Raw genomic sequence first — 16,892 nt, 5'->3', positions numbered from 1 at the left:
TAAGCTATTTTTTTGGGCACCCCCCACACACACAATCGCAGTCAATCTCAGTACCTCATTACCACATTAGGTAGACTGAATAGTTTCCCCACATTAGGTAGACAATATAGTTCCCCCACATTAGGTAAACAGCATAGTACCCCCACATTAGGTAGACAGCATAGTTCCCTCACATTAGGTAGACAGCATAGTACCCCCACATTAGGTAGACAGAATAGTTCCCCCACATTAGGTAAACAGCATAGTTTCCCCACATTAGGTAGACAGCATAGTACCCCCACATTAGGTAAACAGCATAGTTCCCTCACATTAGGTAGACAGCATAGTTCCCTCACAATAGGTAGACAGCATAGTTCCCTCACATAAGATAGACAGCATAGTACCCCCACATTAGGTAGACAGCATAGTTCCTTCACATTAGGTAGACAGCATAGTTCCTTCACATTAGGTAGACAGTATAGTTCCCTCACATTAGGTAGACAGCATAGTACCCCCACATTAGGTAGACAGCATAGTTCCCTCACATTAGGTAGACAGCATAGTTCTCTCACAATAGGTAGACAGCATAGTTCCCTCACATTAGATAGACAGCATAGTACTCCCACATTAGGTAGACAGCATAGTTCCCTCACATTAGGTATACAGCAGTGTTCCCCCACATTAGGTAGACAGCATAGTTTCCCCACATAAGGTTAGACAGCACACTACCCCGCCTGACCAAACGACACACACTAACAGACATACACTTACAGACACACACTACAGACATACACTACAGACATACACTTACAGACACACACACTAAAAACAGATATACTTACAGACACACTCACCTGGCTGTCTGTGGTTTCTTCTTACCTGCGGCGGCCGGAAATGACGTGTGACATCGCTGATGTCCACCTGTTTTGTCTGCAGAGGAACGTTGCTTGCGCAACATCCCCCATCAGTCCTGGCCACAGGCTCACTGTTTTAAAGGCCGCGGCGCTGTTTTAGAACAGTGAGAGGCAGGGCAGGCCAGGGCCGGGCAAAGACATTGTGCTGCCTGGGTCCAAGCATGAAATGCTGCCCCCCCCCCCAAAAAAAAAAAACAACAAAAAAAAACAACACAAATACATGACAATACTGTATACCTAAATATACTAGTCGTGCAGTTACCAATTGAAACCACTAATCAAGGAGTAAATATCACCTTACATTATTGTAACCTGACCAGATCGGGCATACTGAGATCAACAAAACCAATAATACCGATATACCAAGATAAATATTACCAATATTACCCCTAAGGGACACATAATCCCGCCACACAAGGACCATTACACCACAAAGCAACTAGTGACTGGATAATTCCACTATACAGTTATTAAATAAAATCCACTATACACAAACCAAGATTCCCCAACTACCTCACCCCCCCCCCCAATACAGTGACCATATAGTGGTATATACAGGATCTGAATACCATATAAGTAATTATGTACAAGAATATATATTGCTATATACCAGCTGTACACAGGTTCTGCATACCATACAAGTGATTATATACAGGACCATATAGAGGTACTGTATATACCAGCTGTATGATGATCTGTGTACCACATAAGTACAATTACATTTAAGGACTCACAATTTCATGTTTTCTGATCAGTGGTGTCCTCTTTCCATCTGGCTCAGACCGCCATGATGTCTTCTTCCAGCCAAAACTTCATCTCTTCAGCATCAGCGGGACAAACATGTTAGACTCTGCATTTTTCCAGTGATCTCCATTGCCGATCCCCCCTTTGCCATTTCAATTCCCAATACTCCCCCATTCTGTACCATTTCAATTCCCCCCTCTGATCCCCTCTGTACCATTTCAATTCCCCCCTCTGATCCCCTCTGTGCCATTTCAATCCCCGGCGGCAGCTAGCTGCTTTAGCAAGGAGCTTAAGGGCTAGCTGTTTTGGGCCCCCAGGAATGACAGGGCCCAGGGCAGCTGCCCCTTTTGCCCTGCATTAAAGATGGCCCTAAAGTCAAGCTACTACCAGTGGGATAAAAAAAAAGTCTTACCCGTTTGTTTTTTATTTCTGCTTTAGGGCTACTTTGAAGAAACAGTTTTGTACTATGGATATTATACAAATAGTACCATCAGGAAAGATGCCAGTCTGGCACCATATAATATGCAGTTAGCATATATACTTACCATTGGATTGTATTTGGCAACCTGTTTTCTCATCCTACTCTTCAGGTAATATGACCTGTCAATTCATCGCACTTTATCTTAAAATGTGTGTTTTACCAGGTTACAAACCGATATAGATGATATTTCAATGATAAGGAGATATCCAGTCCTGAAAAACGTATCCCCTATCTTAAGGATAGGGAATAAGTTTCAGATTGCGGAGGGTCAGACCGCTGGGACGCAAGCCGATGCTCCGTACAGGAGATCATGGGGGGCCCCAGCGCTCAGACCCCCAGCGATCTAAGCATAGGGGATACGTTTCTCAGGACTGGACTACTCCTTCAAGCCTATTTCAGAGGTTATATTAGGGAAAGTAGCAAAGTTGTCACTTTTTAACAAAATTGCTCCCAATAATAATGCAGCCGCAATGTAAGGGATTACAGATGTCCTGTCCCTGCCTTGTGGCGTTATACAGGTGCGGTTTATAGGGGTTTGTGTTCTGCCAGAGCATTGTGGATAAATGCTTTGTACTGTTTGCATGGAAATGATGAGAAGCTTGAACTTGTCCGCAGTTCATAATATTTATTCCCATGTCACTATTAGGTATCTGCATTTTTCTGTTAACACCCGAAATTCACATGTACAGCATGTGACCTTTGCCAGCACTGCTTATTTACATACACTTTCTCTTTTAAGGAAGTGTTAACCAGGTTATGTATACTGTGTGCTTTGCAGCTGAATACATTCTATTGTTTCCTGTACACTATTTCAGTCCAAGGTGAAGACACTGTAGCTCTTTACTATAGTTTTACAGTTAGCACTTGGCAAAGCTATGCAAATGCCTGGGCCCACTGCAGAAGGTGGCTTCCCCCATTTAAAGGGGAACTCCGGTGGAAACAAATGGAAAACAAATGTTTTCAAATTAACTGGTGCCAGAAAGTTAAACAGATTTGTAAATTACTTCTATTAAAAAATATTAACCCTTCCAGTACTCATCAGCTGCTGTATACTACAGATAAAATTTGGGCAGTTCTTTCCAGTCTGACAACAGTGCTCTCTGCTGACACCTCTGTCCATGCCAGGAACTGTCAAGCTTAGAAGCTTACCTCCATAGAAAACCTCTCCGGCTCTGGACAGTTCCTGACACGAAGGTGTCAGCAGAGAGCACTTCACAATTTTCTCTGTAGTATATCTGTAGTATACAGCAGCTGGTAAGTACTGGAAGGATTAAGATTTTTAAATAGAAGTAATTTACAAATCTGGAAGAAAAAAATTTATATAGGTATGTGCAGCTCACAACTATTACGCACCGAGGTCAAACTGGGCAAGCAACTATACCTTAATTGCTAGAAAGGGGAAAACCAAAAAATACAATGTAGCCCGGACCTTCTAGGTGAGTAAATAAAAATGGATATACGTGGATCGTGCTTCAATAATAATTAACATTTATTATAAAATATAAATAAGATTTCGACACTTCTCACAGGGCCCTTGTGAGAAGAACATACATATTAAAAGGCAACCTAACAATGTATTTAGGCAATAGTAATTAAAACTATAAACCTGGCATAGGATAATAAAATAGCAAAGTAAGATTTGTACCATACAAATTTGCTCTTCTGGGTATTTAGGGTAGATATGTCCCTTTTAGATACAGTAGTAAACAGTCTGTTATATTAGAAATTGTTACCGGTCTGTAAATGGTAACTCAGGCGATGGGTGTTGTTCCCGCAATGGCTGAGTGTCCGTGGTGTGCACAGTTCTCTGTGCGGCGCATCCAATTGTGAGCCTGGTCCAGTAGAATCTAAGCGCGGTGGCAGTCGCTGTCGGCTGAGACGCTGGCAGGCGCCGAAGATCGCAGTGATGTCCGGGGACTGCTGGCGCTGGCGTGCGCTGGAGTTGGTATTCCTCACCGCTTTGCTAGTTGTTGGACAGGACCATATACTGGAGGGCTGGAAGTTCACCTCGTGTTGCCGGCGTCTGACGGGCTGGAAGTTCACCTCGTGTTGCCGGCGTCTGACGTCAGAGCCGGGATGGCTGCACCAGGATGGTTACACCGGAATGGATCTGAACTGCTGAACCGGGTAGGTAGCAGAGTAAGAGCGCTAATAATGGTACAGTTCATAAAATATAACTGGCCATAAGGTTTAGGCACAGTTCGAGTACTACTATGCCAGTAGATAACGACTAGACGCGTTTCAGGGTTGTATAATGTAACCCTTTCCTCAGTAGTCATGATAGCTGCCATGAATCATCAGTTGTTTTATATAGGCACAAATCCCACCCCTTAACACATTGATAGATAATAATAAAAAGCATAAATGGATTCAATGGATCGGTTCACCTAGAGAGCAATACTAAGTATAAAGTGGTGTGTGAATTCTGTTGGAAAAGTATAACAATGCGTTTTCCCAAACAAATGAATTTTTTAATAATAAAGAGAGATAAGAGATAGAATTAAATCACAGACAGTGTGTTGGAAATAAATAGATAAATAAGAGAAAAGAGAAAAAAAGGGATAGAATAAAATAAAACAAAAATGAAAATAAAAATAAAAATAAAAATGAAAATACAATAAAGTAAAAATAATAATAATAAAAATAAAAATAATAATAATAAATATAAATATAAACATAAAAATAAAATGAAAATATTAAAATAAAATAAAAATAATTATACTAATAGAAATAAAATAAAATAAGCTAACAATAAAAATAAAAGAAGCTAAAAATTAAAATTAAAATAAATAAAAATAGAAATAAATATAAAAATGAAAATGAAAATGAAAATAAGAATAAAAATTAAAATTAAAAATATAAAAAATAAAAATAAAATAAAATGAAATACAAGGAAAGGACTAAAAAATGAATAAATAATTAAATAGAAAAATAAGGGTAAAATAAAATAATAATAAAAAGACTTGAAAAACATCGTTGTAGATGAATCCATAGGGGATGAAGTCAGCCCATGGGACAACCCCCTTAATGACCAAATAGGGGTGTCCCCATGGGCTGAGTGCATCCCCTATAAGAATCCAAAGAGTTCGAAGTTGGAGTTAAGTCCGCCAGGTTCTTATGTTGCAAATTCGAATATTTTCTTGCTTTCCGCTTTGGACATTTTCAGTAAGAAACTACCCCCCGCCAATCTTTTTTGACTAGCTGGAGAGAGCAAAAAACAATCCATTGAGAAATATACATTTAATAATTCACAGTATGATTTACCTATAGAACAAAATAATCTAGCAGTAATTCAGACATTTAAAAAGTTGTCCAAAAGGCTAAGGAATCAGTGGGAAATTAAAAGCTTATCCCATTTATTGGAGATAGATATCATCCCCAAAGGATTAAGCTTATCAAAAACTCCCGCTGCAGACCTTGAAGGAGAGAGATTTAATAACAAGTGGAATAAAACATTAAAAGAATTCTCAAGAGGCTTGGTACAACTTGTCATAGACAGAAGACAGGAATTGTTAAACACCTGTGATTCACAAATCAATCAATTAAAACTTGAAATGGACAAGTTCGACCAAAACTCTGAGTACTTAAAACATCAAGAAGACATTTGTAATAAATTGGATAGATTAGAGATGGAGATAATTAATAGAAAAAATAAGAAATTACTGTGGCAATCACAAAAACAGAAACAAACCGTTAGTACACAGGAGAATCATAATCAGTATAATGTACCAACTCAGAACCGCTTTGCCCCCCCTCCAGAAAATGGGGATTTTTTAGAGATAAGTCACAATTACAAAAAACCTCACTATGCGAGGGAAGACACCCAATACAAAAATTCTCCCCAAAGAAACAATTACAGACCATTTGCAGGATACAGGAACAGTCCGTATCACTTTCGCCCAAATTATTACAAAAACCAATCTTATCAAAACAAATATCAACCAAAATACCAACACAACCAGCCAACATACAGAGAAGTCCTATCATCCAAAGTCCCACTAAAAACCCATATGGTATCAGCGGAGATACACTCGGCCCCCCCTCCCCAACAGTTATTAGGAACACCAAACAAAAAAAGAGGCTACGCAGAAGATATCGAGTTCGACCACACAACACAACCCCCACAAAAAATAGTCAAACACATCCATCATAAATTTAAGTAATCACATTTTGACACCAGCACAAGAAAAATTGTTAAATAAAGGTTTAAAATATGCCCCATCACATTCACTAGATAAATTTCAGACATATGTAGGTTTAGAAAAGTATATCCGTAATATCTGTTTAAAAAAACACTTTCAGAAAACTCTATTTGAACGTATAATGAGTAAAACAGAATATATGCACACTGAATGTAAACGAAAATCATGGTTTTACCCAAAACACTTAATGGGGCCTGATGTTACTACTTTTAAAAAATTGGTAGAAAATGATCTGAGGGGTATCCAAGATACTAAGCATTTAAAAGATAATATTTCTCACAAAGAAAAATTGGCAATAAAAGAACTCCAAACATTGGAGGGTATTACTATTCGCCCCGCTGATAAAGGGGGTGGAGTTGTTGTATTAAATACTGCCAATTACATACAAGAATGCAATAGGCAGTTGGGAGACATAACTATCTACCAGAAGTTAAAATCAGACCCTACCCACGAATACTCTCAAACATTACAACAATTGTGCAAAGAGGCAGCGGTAGGGGCAATCCTAAATGAAAAGGAACATCTTTTTATACTTGGGACTCCAGACCGAATACCAGTTTTTTATTGTCTCCCAAAGACACATAAATCATTAATCGACCCCCCGGGGAGACCTATCGTGTCTGGGATAGGTTCAATTACTTCGAACTTATCCCAGTAGGTTGATAGGTTTCTCCAGCCATTTGTTCAAAAAACTCATACATATTTAAAGGATACCACTCAGATCATAGAAATCCTGGAAAAATTCAAATGGACTGATAAACACATATTAGCCACTCTAGATGTATCATCATTGTACACTATTATTAAGCACGATTTAGGAATAGCAGCAGTCACACACTTCCTCCATCAAGGCCACAATAAATCACCTCAGATTAATTTTATCACTTCCGCTATTTGTTTCATTTTAACTCACAATTATTTTTATTTTGAAGGGGATTTTTAATTACAGTTAATTGGTACCGCGATGGGCACCAGGTTTGCGCCAAGCTACGCCAATTTATTTATGGCAAAATGGGAGGAGAGTACCATCATACCTCGGCTTGGCGCAGGCCTGGTGCTCTGGAAGCGGTACATCGACGACATCATTTTAATTTGGGAGGGGGACATAGTTGATTTAGAACACTTCATAACTAATTTGAACACTAATGATCACAATCTCCATTTTACATCCACTATCAGTAAAAACAGTATCAGTTTTCTAGATATTGTTGTAAGTGCTAATTGGGATAACCTCACATGTAAGACATATCACAAACCAACAGCTAAGAACTGCTTCATAGGCTACTCCAGTTGTCATCTACCTAGATCGTTGACCAATGTCCCAAAAGGACAATACCGGAGGTTAAAAAGAAATTGTACCTCAGACGAACAATTTTTGGAAGAGGAACAACTCACCAATCAGTTTAAGGAGAAAGATTATCCCGACCAGCTACTCCAACAATCTCTAGACCATGTTAGGACATTAGATAGGACCACCTTTTTCACAAAAAGAGAAAAAATTAATAATGCTGATAGTTTTGGAGGTAAATTGGTGATTCCTTTTAACAGATCATATAAAAAAATAGAAGGAATAATTAAAAAACATTGGCATCTATTACAACAAGATCGAGAGGTGGGCTCACTACTACCGTCACGTCCCCCAATAGTCTATACCCGAGCCCCAAATTTAGGCCTGACTATAGCACCATCTATAAAACCACCCGCAAAGAAACAGAATAACTCTTGGCTAACCACTAAAGGATTTATTAGGTGTGGAACATGTGCCAATTGCACAAAAATAAAGGGCCCCAAAAAAGTTGTAGAAATTTGCTCTCAAACTAATACTTTCAAATGGAAAATTGAAGATCTAATAACTTGCAATTCAAAGGGTGTCTTATACATTATAGAATGTGGATGTAAGAAGCAATATATTGGCCGAACCAAAAGGGCCCTCATGAGGATAGCCGAACATCTTAATAATATCAAAAACAAAAACTTGAAACATCCACTGCCTGCACATTTCTCTACAGTTCATAATAGTGACATGTCCTCTCTCTCCTTCACTGGTCTCCAGCTAGTCAAAAAAGATTGGCGGGGGGGTAGTTTCTTACTGAAAATGTCCAAAGCGGAAAGCAAGAAAATATTCGAATTTGCAACATTAGAACCTGGCGGACTCAACTCCAACTTCGAACTCTTTGGATTCTTATAGGGGATGCACTCGGCCCATGGGGACACCCCTATTTGGTCATTAAGGGGGTTGTCCCATGGGCTGACTTCATCCCCTATGGATTCATCTACAACGATGTTATTCAAGTCTTTTTATTATTATTATTATTATTTTATTTTACCCTTATTTTTCTATTTAATTATTTATTAATTTTTTAGTCCTTTCCTTGTATTTCATTTTATTTTATTTTAATTTTTTATATTTTTTATTTTAATTTTTTATTTTATTTTTATTCTTATTTTTATTTTCATTTTTATTTTCATTTTTATATTTATTTTTATTTCTATTTTTATTTATTTTTATTTTTAGCTTCTTTTATTTTTATTTTTAGCTTATTTTATTTCTATTAGTATAATTATTTTTATTTTATTTTAATATTTTCATTTTATTTTTATGTTTATATTTATATTTATTATTATTATTTTTAATTTTATTTTTATTATTATTATTTTTACTTTATTGTATTTTCATTTTTATTTTTATTTTCATTTTTGTTTTATTTTATTCTATCCCTTTTTTTCTCTTTTCTCTTATTTATCTATTTATTTCCAACACACTGTCTGTGATTTAATTCTATCTCTTATCTCTCTTTATTATAAAAAAATTCATTTGTTTGGGAAAACGCATTGTTATACTTTTCCAACAGAATTCACACACCACTTTATACTTAGTATTGCTCTCTAGGTGAACCGATCCATTGAATCCATTTATGCTTTTTATTATTATCTATCAATGTGTTAAGGGGTGGGATTTGTGCCTATATAAAACAACTGATGATTCATGGCAACTATCATGACTACTGAGGAAAGGGTTACATTATACAACCCTGAAACGCGTCTAGTCGTTATCTACTGGCATAGTAGTACTCGAACTGTGCCTAAACCTTATGGCCAGTTATCTTTTATGAACTGTACCATTATTAGCGCTCTTACTCTGCTACCTACCCGGTTCAGCAGTTCAGATCCATTCCGGTGTAACCATCCTGGTGCAGCCATCCCGGCTCTGACGTCAGACGCCGGCAACACGAGGTGAACTTCCAGCCCGTCAGACGCCGGCAACACGAGGTGAACTTCCAGCCCTCCAGTATATGGTCCTGTCCACCAACTAGCAAAGCGGTGAGGAATACCAACTCCAGCGCACGCCAGCGCCAGCAGTCCCCGGACATCACTGCGATCTTCGGCGCCTGCCAGCGCCTCAGCCGACAGCGACTGCCACCGCGCTTAGATTCTACTGGACCAGGCTCACAATTGGAAGCGCCGCACAGAGAACTGTGCACACCACGGACACTCAGCCATTGCGGGAGCAATACCCATCGCCTGAGTTACCATTTACAGACCGGTAACAATTTCTAATATTACAGACTGTTTACTACTGTATCTAAAAGGGACATATCTACCCTAAATACCCAGAAGAGCAAATTTGTATGGTACAGATGTTACTTTGCTATTTTATTATCCTATGCCAGGTTTATAGTTTTAATTACTATTGCCTAAATACATTGTTAGGTTGCCTTTTAAAATGTATGTTCTTCTCACAAGGGCCCTGTGAGAAGTGTCCAAATCTTATTTATATTTTATAATAAATGTTAATTATTATTGAAGCACGATCCACGTATATCCATTTTTATTTACTCACCTAGAAGGTCCGGGCTACATTGTATTTTTTAATTTACAAATCTGTTTAACTTTCTGGAGCCAATTGATTTGAAAACTTTTTTCCCACCGGTGTTCCCCTTTAACTGCTTTATTACCAGGTGGATAGCTCAGGTAAGGCCTTATGGACTCAATGGGTGATCTATTACAGCTCTTCTTTATACAGAGCTATGTGTGTTCTGCCACCCTCATTGACTTATAGGGGCCATTTAAATCAATAAAATTTTGAAATGGCTGAAAAGAATAAAAGACAACTTGACATACAGAAACATTATGGTCACTCATTAGCATTATGCAGTTTACAGCTGTGAAGACTTTAACCCCTTAACGACCACAGATGTATATTTACGTCCGTGGCCGGCTCCTGATCTGTGAAGCGCGCTCAGAAGCGGCTAATACTGGACATCGCCGATCAGGCTGATGTCCAGTATTACCCTTTAGACGCCGCAATTAAAGTTGATCGTGGCGTCTAAAATGGGAGAAATCTATACCATTTAAAAAAAAAAAAAAAACTGTGTAAATAAAAATAAACATATGTGGTATCGCCACATGCGTAAATGGAAAAACCTTTGGTCCTTAAGGGGTTAAAGTAAATATGCCATCAGATCATGACCTAATTCTTCAAACAAGTTTTTAGATGAAACATGTCTTCTTAATATAAAAATAACTTTCAATTTTACTATCTATATTTTAAAATAATCCTGAAATCTTGCAGTTTTCATTCTAATCTTGCAGTTTCATTTCACTAGGCCTAATAAGAAGCTGGAACTTCCTGTTCTGTACAGATCTGTTTCCAGCAGTCTCTTTCTTATTATCACATACAGGATTACAAAAAAAAATGTGACACCAATGTATACCTAAAACAGGATCAGGCCATTCACAATAGGTGAATTCCCTTTTCCCTATCTCTGCATAGCAGGTCATAGAACTTGTCTAAAAATCTCTCCCACAGAAGTAAATAGGGTCCTTTCCAGGTCACAGAGCATGTCTAAAAATCTCTCCCACAGAAGTAAATAGGGACCTTTCCAGGTCACAGAGCATGTCTAAAAATCTCTCCCACAGAAGTAAATAGGGTCCTTTCCATGTCACAGAACATGTCTAAAAATCTCTCCCACAGAAGTAAATAGGGTCCTTTCCAGTGTATTGTTGTCTAGGGTCCTTCTAGACAGGCCAACATGTGCACTGAAAGGGCACTCATCTAATTGACTGGAGTTTGTTTGGGGAATCTTTCACACTACTCTTCTGTCATCTAAAAGACTCTTCTGTCATCTACTTATTTACAAATACCAATTATTTAACTATTATCTAGGTTCCTATGAACATTTACTTGGCTGATAATGGGCCTGTGTAAAAGGCTCTTAAGTCCATAATGTGCTGTCTCAGCACCAAAAGCTGTCCTGTGGGCTGTGGATCTCCTCGGGCATGCCTGCTGCTCTTGTGTTGGGCCCACTGTGAAAATGTTATACTGCATATTATGTTCAAGCACTTTATTATATGCACTATGTTTGTTATATTCCTTATGTTATTGATGCACTGTGCCTTTAAGTAAGAGATGCAGTGATAATCAGGTGACCCTGCCTGCCCAATGGGAACCCCTAAATTCTCAGGTATATAGTGTAGGGGGGGGGGGGGAGAGTTGCCCCAGTCTAAGTTCAGTTCTAGTCGAGTGCAGCTTAGAGCTGTATGCTGAGTACAGTGTAGAAAGGAGGTGGCAGATGTGTTTGGAGAACCCTGAGGGAAACCAAAGAAAATATCTTCTCAAGTCAGCCCCGCGATTCTGCAAGAGTTCCCCCGTAGAGTGGTGAGTCAAGCCCTGGCAGTGATAGTATTGGATCTTATCAGAACCCTAGTCAGTGTGGGAAATCTTCAAGTCTCAAATCTAAAGTCTCTGTGAATCAAGTGGGTGAAAAGTCCCAGCAAGGCAACAGGGCTCCCAAGGGTTACACTGCATCACTTCTACTCTGCTCCGTACTGTGTGTTGTATTATCTGAACCTGCTCAGTAAAAGACAGTTATCCGTAACCTGAAATCGGTGTGTTTCTGGCCCAGGAGAAGCTGTCTCCACCTCGGACCGTGTATAGGCTAACGGTGCCCTGGCATCACAAATAAGAATTCCTTGCACCCCTGTGTCACCACAATAAGGCTTACTGCAAAGCATCGCTCTAATTGCTGTGCAGAAAGCTCAGTCAATATGGCTGCCCCCAAACTAACATACTAAAATGAAATAAAAACAGTAAATAGAAATAGATTATAAAAAAAACAAAAACAAGTTTAATACCTTTCTCTAATAAGTAAAAAACTAATTTAGATGACACGTTCCATTTAAGACATCTGGTTAATTATTTATTAAAATTGGTTTATATTTGTGAAAAGCAAAAAGACGTGCGTGTCTTGTGACTCTTATCTGAGAGGTATTTCTGTCATTCAGAATGATAATTCTGTGAAAGATGAGATTGCTGGTGATTGACGTAAGTTCTTACTGGGTAATAAACAACCTGACTCCCGGAAAATTATGTTTATTGACACATTTTTGCATGCTTTAAGGGGTTAAAGTGCGTCTGGCTTACAGCTTTAATTCATTACCTATAACTGCTTCATCAGCTAAATAAATGTTATGCATAAGTTTATGCTTAGAGGACTCCATTACCAATTTCATCACGTATGATAGGAAAAATAGCACACCATGTAGTGCCATTTTTACTGCTAAAACAACAGACACCTTGGTAGAACATGACAATGAACGGTCAACAGGTCCAGTCAGTTGTTACGCCGAGCGCTCCGGGTCCCTGCTCCTCCCCGGAGCACTCGCGGCGTTCCTCTGTGTGCAGCGCCCCGGTCAGACCCGCTGACCGGGAGCGCTGCACTGTTATCACCGGCGGGGATGCAATCCGCGTAGCGGGACGCGCCCGTCCGTGGGTCGCATCCCAATCTCCTCACCTGCCCCGTCCTCCTGCTGTTCTGTCCCGGCACGCGCGGCCCTGTTCTCTAGGGGGCGCGCGCGCCGGCTTTCTGAAATTTAAAGGGCCAGTGCACCATTAATTGGTGCCTGGCCCAATCAGTGTTTTACACCCAAGCACTACTTAAATCCACTTCCCCTTCTTATCCTCGCCGGATCTTGTTGCCTTAGTGCCCTGTGAAAGCGTTTAGTGTGTTCCCAAGCCTGTGAACCCAGACCTTCTGCTGTTGCCCCTGACTAAGACTCTTGCTGCCTGCCCTGACCTTGCTCTTGCCTTGTCCCTGTGTACCGCGCCTGTCTCAGCTGTCAGTTGGGGTTGAGTCGCTATCGGGTGGAACGACCTGGGGGTTACCTGCCGCTGCAAGTCCATCCCGCTTTGCGGCGGGCTCTGGTGAAAACCAGTAACCCCTTAGACTCCGTTCCCCTGGTACGGCCCACTCCATCACCCCACTGACACAGAGGATCCACCTCCAGTGTCCTCGCTGCATACCAGTCCGGATCCTGACATCAGTGGTGTCCATCATGCAATGGATCTGGCACTGTGTCGTGTTTCACCCATGGTAGCACCCATAGCTGTGTTCGTTTCAAGGCAGTTGCAGAATCCCCCCCTCTGTTCTCCCTTTCCCCACCAATCCCCTACTGTTCTTATTTGTAATACTACCGTTTTCCATGCTCTCCCCTCCATACACATACATTCAGAGGCTAAGCTTGTAGATTCTGGGCCCCAGTACACGGTCGTCTTAAAGGGCAGGGGTGCCTGGGCCTGCTCAAGGACCAGGGTCCTGGTGCAATTGCTACTTCTGCACCCCCTATATTATAGCCCCCGCACTCAAACATCTATGTTCCTGTCCTGGCCCCAACAACAAGAATAAAGATGCAGATCACACTTTGCTATAGAAATGACAGGAAGATGACTTGCAGTGAGGTGTGAGATAAAAATATGTGTTTTCTACATGAGCTTTATGTACATCCTGTTAAAATGATGACTATTGGAAATCAGCACAGTGAACTTTTGTAATGGTATCTGACTTATGGGTTTAGACTGAGTGACCTAATCTGTAAAGTATATAATTTGCCTCGACTTATGATATACATGCTGTACATTGTACACACTACAGAGATCCCCTTGCAATAGCTTCCCATTGATCTCTGTGGGATTCTGATGCTTAGTTCACACATCCTAAGTTCTGTAGTGGAACTTCCGATGAGGAATTGGATTCAGACACAAAATTTAACACGTTAAATTGTCTGGCAAAGCCTGCCTTGTCATTGAATTGCAGATCCCCAAATCTGGATCCACTCAATGCAGGAAGATCGTGAATCCACTGTAAAAATTGTTCACTGAATTTCTGTTGTCTGAACATACCCTATAGGTTTCTTTTAGCCACCCTCATTTTCTAGCCATTAACTTGGCACACTTGCATCTACTTGGCCTGGTAGCAACTGTTTAATATATGTGCAGTGCCACCATGAGGGTAGTAAAACATTATACAGTTGTGTGTCCATTGTGCTGCCCATGTATTGCACAGATGTGAATGAATGACCCTCCTATTTTAAAGGGGTTGTCTAGTTTAGAATATTCTGTGTGATTGTGCTGCAGTATTTCTATTGAGATGTCATGGACAGTAACTCATTTTCATTGACATCTGTAGAGTTGTTTTTTAAGTTACATCTTAGTTGGACAATGGTGTTGACTTAAAAAAATTTAACCGAAATGTCAAGTGACATGTACGGCCCAGTAGAAGTCTCTTTGTGTAGCTCCTTATTTTCACTTTATGTATAATAGCTTAGTTAGGTGAGCTCACTTTAGAAGTGAATACTTATCTCTGTAGCTATATCTAAATGAGATATAGCTATATCTAAATGTGAGATAGTGACAGAGCCACCATGTGTTCACACAAAGATGTCCTTAAAGGACTGTAAATATGTTTTATGAAGCATGATAGCATAGCAGCTACTGTGTGGTTAACCCTAAAGCTGGCTGTACACATTAGTTAAGAGACATTTATGACTTTTTTAACCAGTAGTTAGTAGGAATTTATTATGTTAGTAGGATATTATGCAGTGGTTTGTTCGCAGTGGTAATGTGCGCACTGAAGCTGAGTGCCCTTGCGAGGCTCAGGTCTTTAGGTTATTTCTTGATGTGGCAACCACAACATGTCTAGGCCTGGCCTGAAGCCCTGCAAGGTCCTAGATGTGCTTTAGGGCTCTTATACAATTTCTCCCCATAGTCTTCTATATCTGAATCGGAATCTTCAATCCTTTTGTAATCCCTCAGGTTTCTACAAGACCTTCGAAGGTTTCCTGTATTATCTGGCAGTAACACAGAAGACCCTTTGTCCTCTTTTGGTGATACTCTGACCCAGTCATCTAGCCATCACAATTTAGCTATTGTCAAAGTAATTCTGACCCTTACACTTGCCCATTTTTTCTTCTTCCAACAAATATCTCAAGCGCTGACTGTTCACTTGCTGCCTAATATATCCTACCTCTTGTCAGGTGCCATTGTCATAAGATAAAGGCAAATATGGTTCAGAGGGAAATATGAGGAAGTACTGTCCAGCTATTTAGTGAAGGAGGCTCAGGTGTTAATTAAAGATCATGCATGGCAGTGATAATAGAAACTAGTGCAATAGAAAAAGTTTCAGGTAATAAAAAGATCAAAGGTCAATTTATATCATTAAGGTTTAAAAATAAGACAACAGGATACATGTGTTAAGGTTATGTTCATACAGAGTTTTTCCATCAGAAAGCTCTGGCATGGAATTTGCATCTAAAATCTGATTCATACTCTCAGGTTTCCATCTCCAATTTTACCATGGTTTTGGACATGGTAAAATTGGACATGGTAAAATTACCTCATGCAGTGGGGATAATGCATGCTCAGGCTTCCTGAAGTGGTTTCCACATACACATATGTTGTGTCTTATGGGAAAACCATCCTAAGCCACGGCCCCTTTTTCTCTAGTGACTGGTCGTGAGGTCTAAGTTTTTGGACACCCACTGGACTGTCTAATGTTTCTGCATATCACTAGCTTATGACATAACAGTATCATCGGTCCAACTTCCATGACCAACAACAGTCCAGTGACCCATAGCCCTCACCTGTCAGCAAGTGATGCCATTGTATAGACTATAGATGTGCATCGATAGTTGTCGCTGCAGTGACACTAATTTTTCCTTTTTCTGATATGTTGACAGCATGGCAAAGTCCTTCCGAAATAACTTTATTAACCCTGCTTCATTTTCGGGCAATGCTGCTAAACTTCTGTGCACTTGGGATTTTAGAATCAATAATGAGAAGGCTGTGAAATTAAAGAGAAGACATCTTAGTACGCAAATAAAGGTAAGAAACGTCCCAGACTTTATTGACTTTATGGGCGTCTAATACAGAATTGGCTGGTAAGCATAGCATTCCCTACTTGAGTGTAGTCTTTCCAGGATAAACAAGATTAACTGGTTTATTCCTTACAAAAATGTATTAAAAGAGAGAAAGCAATGTTATACATTTGTTTACTCTTGATAATGGCCTACAGCAGAAATGGAGCACAGCCATTAGTGTCTTCAACCTTTTGTCACATCAGCCTTGACTCTTAGAAAGATAAAGATAAAGTTTAAGATAAAGTTTAAACAAGTCTAAATGAAAAGTAGTTATATGTTGTTGCAAACACATGTTAGAGGCCTAATGGTGAAGTCAGTGAAATACTTGGACCGATAGAATGAAATGGAAAACTAAGGGTTTCATTATTTGGCTGGACC

At 39.6% G+C, this 16,892-nt stretch overlaps 1 protein-coding gene across 6 annotated transcripts in view; it reads left to right on the top strand.

The window, feature by feature from the left end:
- TMC5 (transmembrane channel like 5) overlaps nt 1-16,892 on the top strand; it is a 134,769-nt gene that overhangs the window by 66,507 nt on the left and 51,370 nt on the right. For all 6 annotated transcript variants that reach the window (XM_056536130.1, XM_056536129.1, XM_056536133.1 and 3 more), the window contains 2 exons: nt 2,076-2,227; nt 16,335-16,479. In XM_056536130.1, coding sequence (XP_056392105.1) covers nt 2,076-2,227; nt 16,335-16,479 — 297 coding nt within the window. The remainder of the gene's footprint in view (nt 1-2,075; nt 2,228-16,334; nt 16,480-16,892) is intronic.

This window comes from Hyla sarda, chromosome 8 (assembly GCF_029499605.1).
Source record: "Hyla sarda isolate aHylSar1 chromosome 8, aHylSar1.hap1, whole genome shotgun sequence".
NCBI classification, from domain to species: domain Eukaryota; kingdom Metazoa; phylum Chordata; class Amphibia; order Anura; family Hylidae; genus Hyla; species Hyla sarda.
The sequence above is the reverse complement of the archived record's forward strand: the minus strand, read 5'-3'. Positions and strand labels throughout refer to the sequence as shown.